Below are 17687 nucleotides of genomic sequence, written 5' to 3'. Positions count from 1 at the left end.
ATATGCTAAATTGTCATTATTTGCTCCTATGGCCTATTTATTGCCTACCTCCTCATGCCTTTTGCACACACTGTATATAGACTTTATTTTTTCTACCGTATCATTGACTTGTTTATTGTGTTATTGGCTTGTTTGTTTAATCCATGTGTAACTCTGTGTTGTTGTCTGTGTCACACTGCTTTGCTTTATCTTGGCCAGGTCGCAGTTGTAAATGAGAACTTGTTCTCAACTTGCCTACCTTGTTAAATAAAGGTGAAATAAAAAATAAATAAAACATTTATGGCAATTTAGCTAGTTAGCTTGCACTTGCTAGCTAAATTGTCCTATTTAACTAGCTTGCTGTTGCTAGACAATTTGTCCTGGGATATAAACATTGAGTTGTTATTTTACCTGAAATGCACAAGGTCCTCTACTCCACCAATTAATCCACACATAAAACGGCCAACCGAATCGTTTCTAGTCATCTTCATCCTTCCAGGCTTTTTCATCTTTGAACTTATATGGTGATTGGCATCTACACTTTCATAGTATTACCACGACAACCGGCAACACAGTTCGTCTTTCAATCACCCACGTGGGTATAACCAATGAGGAGATGGCACGTGGGTACCTGCTTCTATAAACCAATGAGGAGATGGGAGAGGCAGGACTTGCAGCGCGATCTGCGTCAGAAATAGAAAGGAGTTCTATTTTAGCCCTTGGCATCGCAGACGCTCGTTGGCGCGTGCGAGCAGTGTGGGTGCAATAATTCAATAACATGGATTTCTAAATGTATTTTGCGACGTGTCCGGTCTGATCAGCATGTTACCTCACACATACACACACCACACAGACACACACACAAATAAAACTCATAAGATTCTCGTGCAGACTTTAAGCCTTTCTATGTGGAAATTATGACCATGTGTGTCTGTGTGTGCTCATCCATTCCTGTGTGTGCGTGTTACCTGTAGGAAGTGGTCGAGCTGCTGCAGCAGCTCCATGTCTATGGATGTTCTGCTGTCTACTGAACATGTGTAGGATAAGAGGGATTGTAAGATACTGTAATTCTGCATCCAGCATCTATGGAGAATGAAGATTCTAAACAGAGAGTCAAATACAAAGTCAATTTAGTTAATTGCACATTACACACTGTCCCTGTCCTTCTAGAAAAACAGATATAAATATGGCATTATACTCTAGTACAGGGATATTCAACTCTTACCCTAAGAGGTCCAGACCCTGTTGTTTTTCTGTTGTACCTCATAATTAATTGCACCCACCTGGTGTCCTAGGTCTAAATCAGTCCCTGATTAGAGGGGGGGGAATTAAAAAAGGCAATGGAACTGGCTTCGGGGTCCAGAGTGTAGTTTGAGGACTCTAGTATATACAAAGCCATATCATGCAAGGCAAGGAATGGCATAAGTGTTGTGCAGAACCCCACCTGTTTTGAGCCCCACATTTTTAGCAAAAAATAAATACAATTTGGTGCGGGCTTGCCTGTTTTGCATGTTATTTTGGCATTAATACGTGTCACATATCAGTTTGCAAACAATGTAACAATTTTTTTGAAATCTTTGAGTTAATAAAGCTGCATACAAACATGGTCTCTTTTTTGTTTTCTTGAGTAAGGCAGCTCCAAAATACAGGTATTTCAGCCTAGCTCAGGGCTTTCTGTGGTGGAGGGGCAGCCAGCTGAAAATACGGAGCGTAGGGGTTGAAAATGTTCTCTAGTTGCGCCGTGATTGGCTCAGTGTTCTGTCACTCATGGAGACACTACGTCACCGCCAAGTGTAATGGTAGAGCTCGAAAATTTAAGCCTCTTGGGTGCTGCCATAGAGTTACATTAGAAGGCTCAAGGTCATTGGTCACAGATAAAATTATGTCAAATCTGTTATATCTACAGTAGCTTTGATTGGACTGATCATGTCAACATCATACTTTAAAAATCTTAGCCAACAGTCATCATCATGAATCAAGTCGACAATCTACTAGCAAATCCTTTTTAATCCTTGTCATATGAAGACAAATAATTAATGGGAGTATACATGACAGTAATTATAGAAATTATAGATAAAACGTATCAGTGCTCATCGGCCATTGGACATAAACATTACACAACAAGCTAGAAATCGCAAATTCCACAATGAGTGGTTTGGAAGGAATCAGTGGCTAGCTGCAAGCATTGCAAACCAATCACTAGCCTGCTATTCAGTGGAGTGGCTGTGGGGACCCAAGTCTGGGATTAAGGCTCTCTTTTCCAAGCTTAACATGATAAACAATCAACATTGGCCATGCTGTCAATGAAGCATGATTTGTGCTGCGCTCAAAACAACTGTTAATGAAGGCTTGTGTACACTAGCATGCATTAAATTGACGTGTGCTGCTTTGGCCGCCCAGAGTGGCTCGCTTGTGGGCGTGTTGCCAGCATATGGCAGCACGTTCGATTGTGCGTCAAGAATTCAGCATAAGAAGTTTGTACAAAAGTATGGTTATTAAATAGGTAAATAGTTTAATCCATTCTCCGTTTCATTAATTTATTCACAGATTATTTTTATTTAACTAGACAGTTAAGAACAAATTCTTATTTGCAATGACTGCCTACCCCGGCCAAACCCTAACGACGCTGGACCAATTGTACGCCGCCCTATGGGAATCTCAATCAAAGCCGGTTGTGATACAGCCTGTTATCGAACCAGGGTCTGTAGTGATGCCTCCAGCACTGAGATGCAGCTCCTTAGACCGCTGCGCCACTCAGAAGCCCTAAACAGGTAAATAGTAATATTCTCTAAACCTCTGGTAACAAACAAACTTTGTTGACCTGTTTCCAAACGTCCATATGGCTGGGAGAACCTATTGAAGTAAGTTAATACAAAAAAACGATGTACAGTATTATTAGCTAACTAGCTACAGTGCAGGCTAACTCAAATGAGCTGCTAACGTAGCTAACGTAGCTGCTAACGCAGCTACCAAACTTCAAATTAGATAGCTATTTGTATTTACCGCTGTAAAAAACAAACTCCATTTGCATTTGTAGGTAGCTAGCTCACAGCCATGGAGGAGGATGAAAGGATAGCAGCCACAACTTTCAAAATGAGAGAGTAGGCTATTCTGAGGACAGAGAGAAGTGAGGACAGAGAGAACATAATATTCAGTGCTGTCTAATTTGAGTATAATGAAGTCTGTTTCTTGTGAGGTTTTCTGTCCTCAGATACAGAGAGCTGTGAAAGCCAGTCTGCAGATGAAGAGCTCCCAATGAGGAGCAGTGGTTCTCAGTCCTGGTCCTGGGGACTCAAAGGGGTGCGCATTTTTGGTCCAACAACGCAGCACAGGAGGCAATCCACGTGCAGGAGATCTTCACCTCCTACTTCTTTGAAGAGGCTGCTGTTCCTTGGCAACACCATAGACTACACTATGCACAACCGAATGCTCTTTTAAGAGCCATCCACATTGTAATAAGAGTATTCTTCCATTTACTTAGCTATGTCAATGGCAGTTATTAAATTCTCAGTTTCTCTCGTTTTGATTTCTACTTCTTAGGTGAGGGTGCTGTTTAGGTAAGGGTGTAATGTCTGTACAAAAACAAAACAGGCTATTTTAAGTCACCCATATTGAACAAAAATAGAACAGTTAGACACCCTATAACCCACACACTCATGTATCAATCTGATTAATGGATTGTGTTGTGCAGTAAGCAGGCCCAGATGTATAACTGTGGCTCCTTCCACCTTCAAAGAATAGGCAAGAGGGCCAACCATGGAGAATAGTAAGACACTTAATTATTTCTGTTTATATAACTACGCTATATTGTTTGTCCTCATGTGTCTGCATGTTTTTCAGTATAAAGTACCCTGCAGCCATTTAGTGTGGACACCAGGTGAGACCACACACACACACATTCCTGTTGAACATTGTCTCTTTAACTACCTTATTTTCTCTCCTTCACTTCATCCTTCTCCCTCTTCTCCCTAAATGCTCTAGGTTATATCAGCTGTGTCGGTGAACTCCTCCTGCATCTGAACTGGCTGACACATAGAGGGCACAGCATGATCAGAGGTGAGAGGTCACTTGGTCGGGTCAATAGGAACTATTATTAAAGAGATGCTTTACATTGAAATACAGATAGAGATGTAGTAGTACCAGAGTTAATGATCCAAGGTCAGTTTTGCATTTCACCTCCTGATGATTATTATGACAGTGTTAGAAAAAAAACAAGGCTTAATCATGCTATCTCTCTATCCATCTGTCTCTCGTCTGCAGGTATGTTTTGATGTGAGAGAGGAAGCCAGTCCCATCCTCGCCAACTGGGGGCCCAAGGCTGTTAGGAGACACCACTAGAGACACTATTATGTAATCGTGATGAACTGAGAGAATATTAGGGTAGTAATTCATTGTAATTCATTAATCATATGCTGTCTTCCCTGCTCCTCTGTTCTTACCTCTTTCCTTTTCTGTCTTTTACACTCACTCATCTCTCTGCCCACCTCCTCTTTCTTCCTCTGTTTTTATAATGCACACTAGATGTGCATTAAAGTGCAGCTTGAACTTGTATTTATAATATATTACAATTATAATATTTATAATGCATGTATTATGTATTTATAACACTTGGATAAGGAACTTCTTTCAATAAAGCGTTTCACATTCTCCACTGGTTGAAATGAAGTCTCATTTGATGAAATGCTACACCTATCCTGTGTCCTCAGATTAATGCAGAAGAAGGGAGTCAGATATTGAGATGAACCGGTTTTAGAGTATTTACATGATGCATAGGAAGTGTAGTGTACTGTTTTAAATTCAGTTTCTGTACATTTGAATTACAAATCCGCATTTAACCTGTCTGGGCGAGGTGGGACGCTTGCGTCCCACCCTAGTCACCAGCCAGTGGAATCGCGTGGTGCGAAATACAAATACCTCAAAAATGCTATAACTTCAATTTCTGAAACATATGACTATTTTACACCATTTTAAAGACAAGACTCTCGTTAATCTAACCACATTGTCCGATTTCAAAAAGGCTTTACAGAGAAAGCAAAACATTAGATTATGTCAGGAGAGTACCCTGCCAAAAATAATCACACAGCCATTTTCAAAGCAAGCATATATGTCACAAAAACCAAAACCACAGCTAAATGCAGCACTAACCTTTGATGATCTTCATCAGATGACACTCCTAGGACATTATGTTATACAATACATGCATGTCTCAAACCTCACTCAGGAAACGACCGGACACAGTGAACAATTCAAGCTTCTGCAAAGGACCACAGAAAACATCTCTTTTAACAGTGACACAATCATGAATCAGTAAGACACACCTGATCCAATAAAAATCTCTAGAGCGGTCTCTGCCGCCCTCTGGTGCCAGGAGGAACCCTGACATCCGTCTGGCCACTCTACCATAAAGGCCTGATTGGTGGTGCTGCAGAGATGGTTGTCCTTCTGGAAGGTTCTTCCATCTCCACAGAGGAACTCTAGAGCTCTGTCAGAGTGACCATTGGGTTCTTGGTCACCTCCCTGGCCAAGGCCCTTCTCCCCTGATTACTCAGTTTGGCCCGGCATCCAGCTCTGGGAAGAATCTTGGTGGTTCCAAACTTCTTTCATTTAAGAATGATGGAGGCCACTGTGTTCTTGGGGACCCTCAATGCTGCAGATATTTTTTGGTACCCTTCCCCAGATCTGTTCCTCGACACAATCCTGTCTCGGAGCTCTAAGGTCAATTACTTCGACCTCATGGCTTGGTTTTTGCTCTGACATGGACCGTCAACTGTGGGATCTTATATAGACATTTGTGTGCCTTTTTCCATCTCAAGGATGATCAATGGAAACGGGATGAACCTGAGCTCAATTTCAAGTCTCATAGCAAAGGGTCTGAATACCTATAAGGCAAGTAAGGCATTTCTTTTTTTTAAATAAATTTGCAAACATTTCTAAAAACCTGTTTTCACTGTCATTATGGGGTATTGTGTGTAGATTGCTGAGGATAAAAAAAAAATGTAATCCATTTCAGAAAAAGGCTGTAATGTGACGAAATTTGGGAAAAAAGTCAAGGGGTCTGTATATACAACGAGATTCCAGCTATAACTCCTTTGCCAAAAACACAGTCCAATAAGAAATGCATTATTGGACCAGTCCTTGTCTTCTACTACAACTTTTGCTCGTGTTGTTCCATCGTTTGATTTCACTATTTTCCATTTATCATCACACACTTCACTTGCCGCTCTTTCAGATTCAAGCACAGTCACTATTTCCTCTCTCCAGCTCCCGACCAATAGTGTCCCTCCAACAAAAAGTTGAATAACTAGTGCAGTGTAGTGTAAAATACAATATTTCATTTAAATATTCAAATATTAAGAGCAATATAAAAATACATCTGAATAAAATACTGGCAATTTTCTGACTTTGTTTCTTCTGATTTTCACTCGACAATAACGGATTTCAACGTGCAAGCACAGAGTTTCTAACCGGTTACCACAGCCACAAAGTATATATCATGAAAACCAAATTGTGCTTTTTGGTATTCATTTAAGGTTAGGGTTAGGCATAAAGTTAGCAGTGTGGTTATGGTTGAGGTTAGGGTAAGGTTTAAAATCAGATTTTAAGAAGAGAAATTGCAGAAATGGGCGGGTTTGTGACTTTGCGACTGTGGTAACTAGTGACGACATTTCTGAACGCAGAGGCGCAACATTGCGGGACTTCTGGAAAGCTTGCGAAACCGAAACATACCAAGTAGACCAGGCCGGGGGTTTGGGGTTTGAGAAGTCAATGAGAGAAGTGAAAAATTATTCTTTTATTGGTTACTTTTCTGTAAATCAAAAGACACAACCTAGATTCGAGCCAATGTCTTAAGTAGTTGAACATATTATTACTCCAATCTCGTGAAAGTGACAAACTGGCACGTTTTCATTTTCGTCAAAAACAACTTTATATCGAAGGAGTGCCTTTGAGTTGACGGTTTGCACATGCGCAGTACGGCTGGAGGCTACCTTTAGGCCCATTGATGTGTTACTGCGCATGAGCTTAACTAGCCAACGTCGCCATGACATCGCCTGCAAGCGTTATCCGGGATTTCCGTTTCTGCCTATCTTTATAGTGTACTGTCTTTGGTGCAATGATCTATCAAATAGTCAATGTAATCCGGTTTCCGCCCTTTTCTTTCCTCTTCCTCCTCCGAAAGGTAACGTGGTCTCTTCGTGTGCTAGTCGTCGTATGCAAAAGTTACATTTTTGACCGGTCTGTTGTTTTAGATTGCTAGTCGTTTAACAACATAATAACTTACATTCTTATTACATAGGTGGGATAGTTTGTACCGATAATTTGGTCGAATGTTTAATATAATACTTCAAATATGTCATTCCGCTGCTAGGCCCAAATCGGTCTGCTATGCTAGCTGGCGAGGTGCAGTCTGCAAGAACCCGGGTCTTCGCCCTTTGTCCTCATTTGTAATCTGGTTTAGCTAATTTTACTGTCAATTTGATCAATTGTTGGCATGGTAATGCATTCATTTATGTCTTTAATCGGAAGGGTTTGACAATACCGTGTTAAATCCCCACGCCACTGAAACATGTTCATTTCATTTATCTAGATAGCTAGCTACTGTAGCTTCCTACCCAATTAATCAAAGTTAAAAAGCCCGTTTTACATCAGCAGATGTCAAAGTGCTAAACAGAAACCCAGCCTAAAACCCCAAACAGCAAGCAATGCAGATGTAAAATTTTATTTATTTAACCATTATTTATTTAGGCAAGTCGGTTAAGAACAAATTCTTATTTACAATGACGGCCTACCAAAGGCAAAAGGCCTCCTATGGGGGCTGTGGTAAAAAAGAAGAATGTGTATGTATGTGCATATATTTATATATTTGTATATGTACATATATATTTGTGTGTGTGTATATGACAAAAAGCGACAACATAGCAAGGCAGCAACACATGACAACACAGCATGTTTGCAACAACATGATAGTATCACAAAACAGGGTACAAACATTATTGGGCACAGACAACAGCAGAAAGGGCAAGAAGGTAGAGACAACAATATGCCACGCAAAGCAGCTACAACTGTCAGTAAGGGTGTCCATGATTGCGATAAAACTGTCCAGTTTGAGTGTTTGTTGCAGCTCGTTCCAGTCGCGAACTGAAAAGACGAGCGACCCAGGGTGTGCTTTGGGGACCTTTAACAGAATGTGACTGGCAGAACAAGTGTTGTATGTGGAGGATGAGGGCTGCAGTAGATAACTCAGATAAGAGGGAGTAAGGCCTAAGAGGGTTTTATAAATAAGCATCAACCAGTGGGTCTTGCGACGGGTATACAGAGATGACCAGTTTACAGAGGAGTATAGAGTGCAATGATGTGTCCTATAAGGAGCATTGGTGACAAATCTGATGGCCGAATGGTAAAGAACATCTTGCCGCTCAAGAGCACCCTTACCTGACAATCTATAAATTATGTCTCCATAATCTAGCATGGGTAGGATGGTCATCTGAATCAGGGTTAGTTTGGCAGCTGGGGTGAAAGAGGAGTGATTACGATAGAAGAAACCAAGTCTAGATTTAACTTGAGCCTGCCGCTTTGATATGTGCTGAGAGAAGGACAGTGTACTGTCTAGCCATACTCGCAAGTACTTTAATGAGGTGACTAACTCAAGCTCTAAACCCTCAGAGGTAGTAATAACACCTGTGGGGAAGCACAGAGGCTAGGATAAACTTGCTAGCCATTTAGTAAATTCAATTTACTTCAGTTTGGCAACGTGGATGGTAAGTTAGGTACATTTTTGATAACTACAGGAAATGGGACTCAAACCGGTCCTGAAAAATTGCTGTTTTATAGCCTGGTTTTTAGCAAAAGTTAGAACAAGTACTGAGAGTAAGCTAATGTTAGTTTTTGGGGGAACATGTGTCTTTGGTTACTGTTATGTAACTTCTATTGACGCTTCTTGTCTGCCCCAGGTTCGTCAACATGTCGTCTCATCTGCAGTGGATGGTCATTAGGAACTGCTCCAGCTTCCTCATCAAGAGGAACGGACAGACCTACAGTACCGTGAGTACAACTGACAGATGGTCCTAGTAAGAGTACCCCACATACCTGGTGGATCATGAAGTAGATCATGCATGCATTCACATGCTCTTTGAGTGTTGTTATCTTGGGAATGTGTCTATGGTCTGAATGTACATGATTGACCATGCAGGGTCTTGTTGCAGGATTTGTCCTTGCTGCTGATTTGAGGATTTAAGATTTGTTAGTCAAATGTATTTCTCATTTGTTTACCAGGAGCCCAACAACCTGAAGTCCAAGAACTCTTTCCGTTTCAACGGCCTAGTGCACAGAAAGACTGTTGGTGTTCAGCCTGCAGCTGATGGCAAGGGTGTGGTTGTCGTGCTGAAGAAGCGCGCAGGTAAACATGGTTGTCCAAAATACCAATGATAGATATTTTTAAGTCCTTTATATGAAATGGTGTCGGTTTCAGGTGCGTAGGAGTCAAATTTAGGATACTGGAAGAAATGTTGGAAGTTTTGGATTTATCCCTTTGAGGCTTGAATGCAAAAGTAAAGATGTTTATTTAAACCTCATAGTGTCCAAAAGCTTATAGTGCAGTAAAGTGTATAAATAAAAGATGAAAACCAAACGTTTTGGCACTTTTTAAAATTTTTATTTTACCTTTATTTAACTAGGCAAGTCAGTTAAGAACAAATTCTTATTTTCAATAACGGCCTAGGAACAGTGGGTTAGCTGCCTGTTCAGGGGCAGAACGACAGATTTGTATCTTGTCAGCTCGGGGATTTGAACTTGCTCTAACCACTAGGCTACGCTGCCGCCCCAGCATCAAGCAATCATCAGTGTGAAATGGCTGGCACACACACCTGGCTTCTATTTCAAGGATGTGTCACATGATCAAGCAAGAAAATTCGCAAGATGTATGTCATTACAATGGAATACATGATCTATGTTATTCAGTGTTTTCCACAAGTACATGGAGTAGCCAGTCAAATGGAAAAAGTACCCGGGCGGGTGCTTAGAATTGTTTTGCCGGAGGAGCTCTATTTTGGTGGCTTCTGGTACATTCTAATGCCTTGATTCCATCCAAAATACACACAATTATTGAATACTTCATAGAATTTACCACCCAGATTTGAAAAATGTGTTGCAGTATTGTGTAGAAAGACAAGACTTTTACAATTTTAATTGCTGAAAATTAGAGATGTGCATCTCCTTTCATGAAAGATTCGATGCATGTATAGATGCATGGGCTCTGATATGATACAGGAACGATACGTTTTATTTGGAAGGATTTGGTTTGACTAGGGGCATGAATTGATGAGGTACAATTCAATGTACTAAATGTTTTTGCATGAACACATTAATTTTCCATTTAAAATGAATTGCTGCTGATGAGAGCTCAGGAGCTTGGCCTCTAAGCTGGATCTTTCAGATTACTTATGTAAGCTCAGTGGCCCTGTGTGTCAGTTAATGGTTTGGGTGTAGGCATGTGTGCTGAGCCATAGGGCAGACTGAGAATCTACCACCCCACTGTCAGATTGGAAATAGTTAGTATTTCTGTTTTTGCGCAATATTCTAAATGCCTGTATCGGAGAATCAAGGTATTTTTTGTTTTTGAGCATTTATGTCCACTTGTTCTCATGTTGACTTTTTGGTCTGGTCACGTTCGCACCTTCCCATTTACATCAGAGATCTGTATATAATGACTAGATGCTCATGTCTCCGCCCTAACAATGGGATTTGTTGTCCCTTAGGCGGAAGGGGCAGGCGCCAAGCTTAGGTTCAGAATAAGTGCATAGAAACGCATTGGGATTATTTTGGACCGATTTTGGCGAGAGTGAAACTTCTCGCTTCACCGCTATCTCCCAAGCCCCTCCCCCTACCACTCACAACAACAAAGATGAGAGATCACATCTTCCTCTCTGACAAACAGTTTCAACTCGCTATTTGAGGTTTGGTCCAACAGAATCGGTCATATGGACACCGTAACACATGGAGACATTATTTTACTGTAATAGAGAAGTTAACCTTTCATACCCTGATTATGTTTCAACTCAAATTCCAAGCAGCACAGACACTACGAACACATGTACCAATGAACATTCATTCTGGAAAATAAATGCTCAGTTTGTCGCGCGTGCGTTACGGTACAACTTATCACTAGCAGTATTTTAGTCCAGAATGTTATACTAGCTGTTTAGTCTGTTTTATAAATGTGAAGTACAGTATGTGTAATCATCTTTGAAATGGGAGCCAGGTGTGTGTGCTGACCTTTTTACACTGATGGTGTGATGCCGAAACGTTTGGTTTGTTTTTTACCCCTCCATATTAACAACCAGGAAATGCAAGAACAGTTCACATACCTGTATGTTGTGATGCTTTGATACATGTGATGATAATCCACCTCAGTCGTAAATCACCTTAGCAAAGTTGTCCTGCTGCTTCGTGTTGTAAAGATATTAGGTAGCTGTTGTGCCTGTGATCCACGTTCATGTGGATCTAACCGCTCATGACTCATTGCTTTAAGTCAGAGCGTACTCAGAGAATTGAGGGAGCTTGGTCATGTTAATGATACCTTTCTTGTTATTCCTCAGGCCAGCGCAAGCCTGCCACTTCATATGAGAAGATCACCATCAACAAGAACTCCCGCGCCACTCTGAGCAGCCTGAGGCACATCATCCGCAAGAACAACTACAGGAAGGACCTGCGCATGGTGAGCCCTCTATCTACTAAACCTCATGTTTTTCTATTGGTCTTCAATATTGGTCCTTGGGACCAACAGGGTGTGGTGGCTTTTGTTCCAGACCAGCACTATATGTTGAATCGGATTTGTTAGCGCTGGGTTGGAACGAAAGCATGTATATCTTGTGGGATTAAGGACTAGTATTGCAGACTGCTGTAGTGCTACCCAAGCTTACAGCTGAGACATTGAGTATCTATTTCACCGACGGTGAACTTTTTTATTTTTCTGACATGGATTAATCCTGGCCCTGGACTAAAGTATGTTCAATGGCAGTTACCGAATGAAATAGCTTTTTTTAGTCCAGCTGAAGGCTTAATCGGTGTCCAGGAAGCTGGGCCTTGCCGCTATAGACCTTGAATAAACACGTAGGGCTTAAGGTTGTATAATTGATTAATGGTTAGACCCTAAGCAGGTAAAGCACAAGTGTCAAACTCATTCCACGGAGGGCTGAGTGGCTGCGCGTTTTCGCTCCTCCCTTGTACTTGATTGATGAGTTAAGGTCACTAATTAGTAAAGAACTCCCCACGCCTAGTTGTCTAGGACTTACTTGAAAGGAAAAAACTAAAACTTGCAGACACTAGGCCCTACATGGAATGAGTTTGACACCTTGAGGTAAAGATCGATCTCAGTCTAACATCTTGAGTCATTAGTTGAGTGGTGTGCTTTGTTTTCCTAGGCTGCGCTGCGTCGTGCCAGTGCCATCCTGATGAGCCAGAAGCCTGTGGTGGTAAAGAAAAGGCGTTCCAAGGCTGCCAAAACCGCATAAATAGTTGCAAAATTACGACAAATAAATAAAAAATATTGTTGAAAAACACTACCCTGTCATGCCTTTAATGCTTTATATTTTAATAAGAATAAAGCGCAATGTGTTTTTTGCACGTTTGTAAGCTTGATAACTTGGCTAGCTAAACAGAAAAGGCTAAGCTTCTTTAATTTGCCACGTTACAAGCTAGGCAATAATTGGATATACCAAATAGAGCTGCAAACCCAGCCTGACAATGACAATAAGCTAATTGTGTTTAAGTGTGGAGTCAATCGAGGCGACTATTTCATAAAGCCATTAGAAGAATGTTGCTGATCTCTACTGCAGATCTCTATTTCGGCTGCTGCTGACAACTGCATGTAAGTTGTTCTTCTACATTATAATTGTCTTCATTTTGGCAGATTAATTAATGTTTATTTCTAATGATTGACTCATGTTTTAACTACTTTTTTCTTATCTGGAACCGGGGGTGGTGAGAATGGCGCAGAAGCCACCTTTTTGTTTAATGGACAAAGTTGTATAGTAAAGAAGTCTGCCCACGTCAACTCTGGTGATCATTCAAACCAAAAGGTACCCCTCTGGCCACCAGTGCACATTTCTAAACTGTTGGCATATAATAACATTCTAAACTATGCTGGTATTCTTTTGTCCATTCTTTATTTGTTAAGTTATATTCTTAGCAAACATGTTTAATAATAGCCATAATTCATAAATGGCACCATGCAGGGTTCTATACTGAACAAAAATATAAACGCAACATGTGAGGTGTTGGTCCCATGTTTCATGAGCTGAAAGAAAAAATCCCAGAGAAGTTCCATATGCACAAAAAACTTATTTCAAATTCTGGCACACATTTGTTAGCCAGAAGAGAAGAGGACTGGCCACCCCTCATAGCCTGGTTCCTCTAGGTTTCTTCCTAAATTTTGGACTTTCTAGGGAGTTTTTCCTAGCCACCGTGCTTCTACACCTGCATTGCTTGCTGTTTGGGGTTTTAGGCTGGGTTTCTGTACAGCACTTTGAGATATCAGCTGATGTAAGAAGGGCTATATAAATACATTTGATTTGTTTATGTTCGTGTTAGTGAGCATTTCTCTTTTGTCAAGATAATCCATCCACATGGCAAGTATGGCATATCAAGAAGCTGATTAAACCATGATCATTACACCGGTGCAACTTGTGCTGGGGACAAAAGGCAACTAAGATGTCCTGTCTTGTCACACAACACAAAACCACAGATGTATTGAGGGAGCGTGCAATTGGTATGCTGACTGCAGGAATGTCGACCATTGTTGTTGCCAGAGAATTGAATGTTAATTTCTCTACCATAAGCCGCTTCCAATGTAGTTTTAGAGAATTTGGCAGTACATCCAACCGGCCTCACAACCACAGACCACGTGTGACCACGCTAGCCCAGGACCTCCACATCCGGCTTCTTCACCTGCAGGATTGTCTGAGACCAGCCACCCGGACAGCTGATGAAACTGTAGGTTTGAACCAGTGAAGAATTTCCGCACAAACTGTCATAAACAGTCTCAGGGAAGCTCATCTGCATGCTCGCCCTCATCTTGGTCTTGACCTGACTGCAGTTCAGCGTCATAACTGACTTCAGTGTGCAAATGCTCACCTTTGATGGCCACTGGCACGCTGGAGAAGTGTGCTCTTCACGGGTAAATCCTGGTTTCAACTGTACTGGGACAGCGTGTATGGCGTCGTGTGGACGAGCGGTTTGCTGACGTCAATGTTGTGAACAGAGTGCCCCGTGGTGGCGATGGAGTTATGGTATGGGCAGGCATAAGCTACGGGCAACAAACAGCATTTTATCGATGGCAGTTTGAATGCACAGAGATACCGAGACGATATACTGACGCCCATTGTCGTGCCATTCATCCGCCGCCATCACCTCATGTTTCACAGCATCATGTTGCAAGAATCTGTACACAATTCCTGGAAGTTGAAATGTCCCAGTTCTTACTTGGACACTCACCAGATACTGTATGTCACCCATTGAGCATGTTTTGGGATGCTCCGACAGGTACGACAGCGTGTTCCATTTCCTGCCAATATCCAGCAACTTCACACAGCCATTGATATGTACATAATGTTGTCGCTACCGTCTCTTATGACCGAAACAACTTCAAGACATCAGGACTGCGATTACTCACCACGGACTAGCAGAATCCTTTTTCTTCTTTCACGACTCTGACGAGCCCGAGGCGGAGGATATATGGCTCCCTCGGGAACAGGCCCCGACCCCAGTGAACTGCGTGAAGAGGAGGCGGAGAAAGAGAGGCCGGGGAGCGGGCTGCCTTCTGAGAAGTCGGAAATCGAATAAACTCCCACTTCCCTCAATTCTGCTAGCAAACATGCAATCTTTGGACAATAAAATGGACAAGTTACTGGGAAGATTAAACTACAAACTGGACATTAAAATCTTACATCTTATGCTTCATGGAGTCGTGGCCGAACGACGACAATATCAACATGCAGCTGGCAAATCTGACCATAATTCCATCCTCCTAATTCCTGTTTACAAGCAAAAATTAAAGCAGGAAGCACCAGTGACTAGATCAACAAAAAAAGTGGTCAGATGAAGCAGATGCTAAGCTACAGAACAGAAACCATTACATACTACAAAGGGAAGCACAGCCGCGAGCTGCTCAGTGACACGAGCCTAAACTACTTCTAGGCTCGCTTTGAGGCAAATAACACTGACACATGCATGAGAGCACCAGCTGTACCGGAAGACTCTGATCATGCTCTCCGCAGCCGATGTAAGACTTTTAGACAGGTCAACAGGCCGCAGAGCCAGGCGGATTACCAGGACGTGTACTGCGAGCATGCGTTGACCAACTAGCAAGTGTCTTCACTGACATTTTCAACCTCTCCCTGTCAGAGTCTAACACCTACATGTTTGAAGCAGACCACCATAGTGCCTGTGCCCAAGAACACTTAAAGGTAACCTGCCTAAATGACTACCGACCCGTAGCACTCACGTCTGTAGCCATGAAGTGCTTTGAAAGGCTGGTCATGGCTCACATCAACACCATCCCAGAAACCCTAGACCCACTCCAATTTGCATACCAGCCCAACAGATCCACAGATGATGCAATCTCTATTGCACTCCACACTTCACTTTCCCACCTGGACAAAAGGAACACCTATGTGAGAATGCTATTTATTGACTACAGCTCAGCGTTCAACACCATAGTGCCCTCAAAGCTCATTAATAAGCTAAGTACCCTGGGACTAAACACCTCCCTCTGCAACTGGATCCTGGACTTCCTGACGGACCGCCCCCAGGTGGTAAGGATAGGTAACAACACATCCCCCGCGCTGATCCTCAACACAGGGCCCCATCAGGGGTGCATGCTCAGCCCCCTCCTGTACTCCCTGTTCACTCATGACTGCACAGCCAGGCACGACTCCAACACTATCATTAAATTTGCTGATGACACAACAGTGGTAGGCCTGATCACCGACAACAACGAGACAGTCTATAGGGAGGTGGTCAGAGACCTGGCCGTGTGGTGCCAGGGCAACAACATCTCTCTCAACGTGATCAAGACAAAGGAGATGATTGTGGACTACAGGAAAAAGACGACCGAGCCCGTCGCCATTCTCATCAAGAGCTTCAAGTTCCTTGGTGTCCACATCACCAACAAACTAACATGGTCTAAGCACACCATGACAGTCGTGAAGCAGGCACAACAAAACCTATTCCCCCTCAGGAGACTGAAAAGATTTGGCATGTGTCCTCAGATCCTCAAAAGGTTCTACAGCTGCACCATCGAAAGTATCCTGACGGGTTGCATCACTGCCTGGTATGGCACCTGCTTGGCCTCCGACCGCAAGGCACTACAGAGGGTAGTGTGTACGGCCCAGTACATCACCAGGGCCAAGCTTCCTGCCATCCAGGACCTCTATACCAGGCAGTGTCAAGAGGAAGGCCCTAAAAATTGTCAGACTCCAGCCACCCTAGTCATAGACTGTTCTCTCTGCTACCGCATGGCAAGCAGTACCAGAGTGCCAAGTCTAGGTCCAAGAGGCTTCTAAACAGCTTCTACCCCCAAATCAAAAGACTCCTGAACATCTAGTCAAATGGCTACCCAGACTATTTGCATTGACCCCTCTCTACACCACTGCCACTCTCTGTTGTCATCAATGCATAGTCACTTTAACTCGATAGACATGTACATACTACCTCAACTAACCGGTGCCCCCGCACATTGACTCTGTACCGGCACCCCCCCAGAATATATTGTTATTTTTTACTGCTGCTCTTTAATTACTTGTTACTTTTATCTCTTATTCTTATCTGGATTTTTTTAAACCACACTGTTGGTTAGGGGCTCGTAACTAAACATTTCACTGTAAGGTCTACCTACACCTGTTGTGATTTGATTTGGAATGTCCCATTCCACTTCAACAGCCTGATCAACTCTATGCGAAGGTGTGTTGCGCTGAATGAGGCAAATGTTTGTCACACCAGATACTGACTGGTTTTCTTATGCACGCCCCTACCTTTGTTTTTAAGGTTTCTGTGACTAAGAGATGCATATCTGTATTCCCAGTCATGTGAAATCTGTCGATTTGGGCCTAATGAATTTATTTCAATTGACTTATTTCCTTATATGAACTATAACTCAGTAAACTCCTTGAAATTGTTGCATGTTTTGTTTATTTTTGTTCAGTGTACATGGAACCATTTTGATTCAGTGAAGAACTTGTAGTGTTCTAATCAAATAATCCTATAAAAGTGCCTTCAGAAAATATTGACACCCCTTGACTTTTAAGATGAAGGAAGAAATTAACCGGGTCAATGTTAGTTGTCCGGGTTTCCATTTGATTAACTGTTCAGCAGTCTTATTGCTTGGGGGAAGAAGTTATTCAGGTGCCTTATGGTCCCAGATTGGCACTCTCGTACCGCTTGCTGTGCGGTAGCAGAGAGAACAGTATGACTTGGGTGGCTGGAGTCTTTGACAATTTTTAGGGCCTTCCTCTAACACCGGCTGGTATATAGAGGTCCTGGGAAGAGGCATTGTTGTGCCCTCTTCACGACTGTGTAGGTGTTGATGGGGGTTGATTGATGTATTATAATAATTGATTATGCTTATGTTGTATTAATAGAAGGGGAACGGCTATAAGACTCCTCCCCCCCTACATTTATAGGGTCCTGGACCACAGATTAGCAATATATGCATTATA

General features: G+C 42.3%; 1 protein-coding gene across 1 annotated transcript; it reads left to right on the top strand.

Moving 5' to 3' along the window:
* Positions 1–7034: 7034 nt before the first annotated feature.
* Positions 7035–12533, top strand: rpl28 (ribosomal protein L28). Its single transcript, XM_029708477.1, has 5 exons — positions 7035–7156; positions 8928–9018; positions 9250–9373; positions 11571–11689; positions 12396–12533. Exons 2-5 carry the CDS (start codon positions 8938–8940, stop codon positions 12483–12485), a joined length of 414 nt encoding a protein of 137 aa, XP_029564337.1. The 5' UTR covers positions 7035–7156; positions 8928–8937; the 3' UTR covers positions 12486–12533.
* Positions 12534–17687: the final 5154 nt, after the last annotated feature.

Source organism: Salmo trutta, chromosome 23, assembly GCF_901001165.1.
Source record: "Salmo trutta chromosome 23, fSalTru1.1, whole genome shotgun sequence".
NCBI classification, from domain to species: Eukaryota; Metazoa; Chordata; class Actinopteri; order Salmoniformes; family Salmonidae; genus Salmo; species Salmo trutta.
The sequence above is the reverse complement of the archived record's forward strand: the minus strand, read 5'-3'. Positions and strand labels throughout refer to the sequence as shown.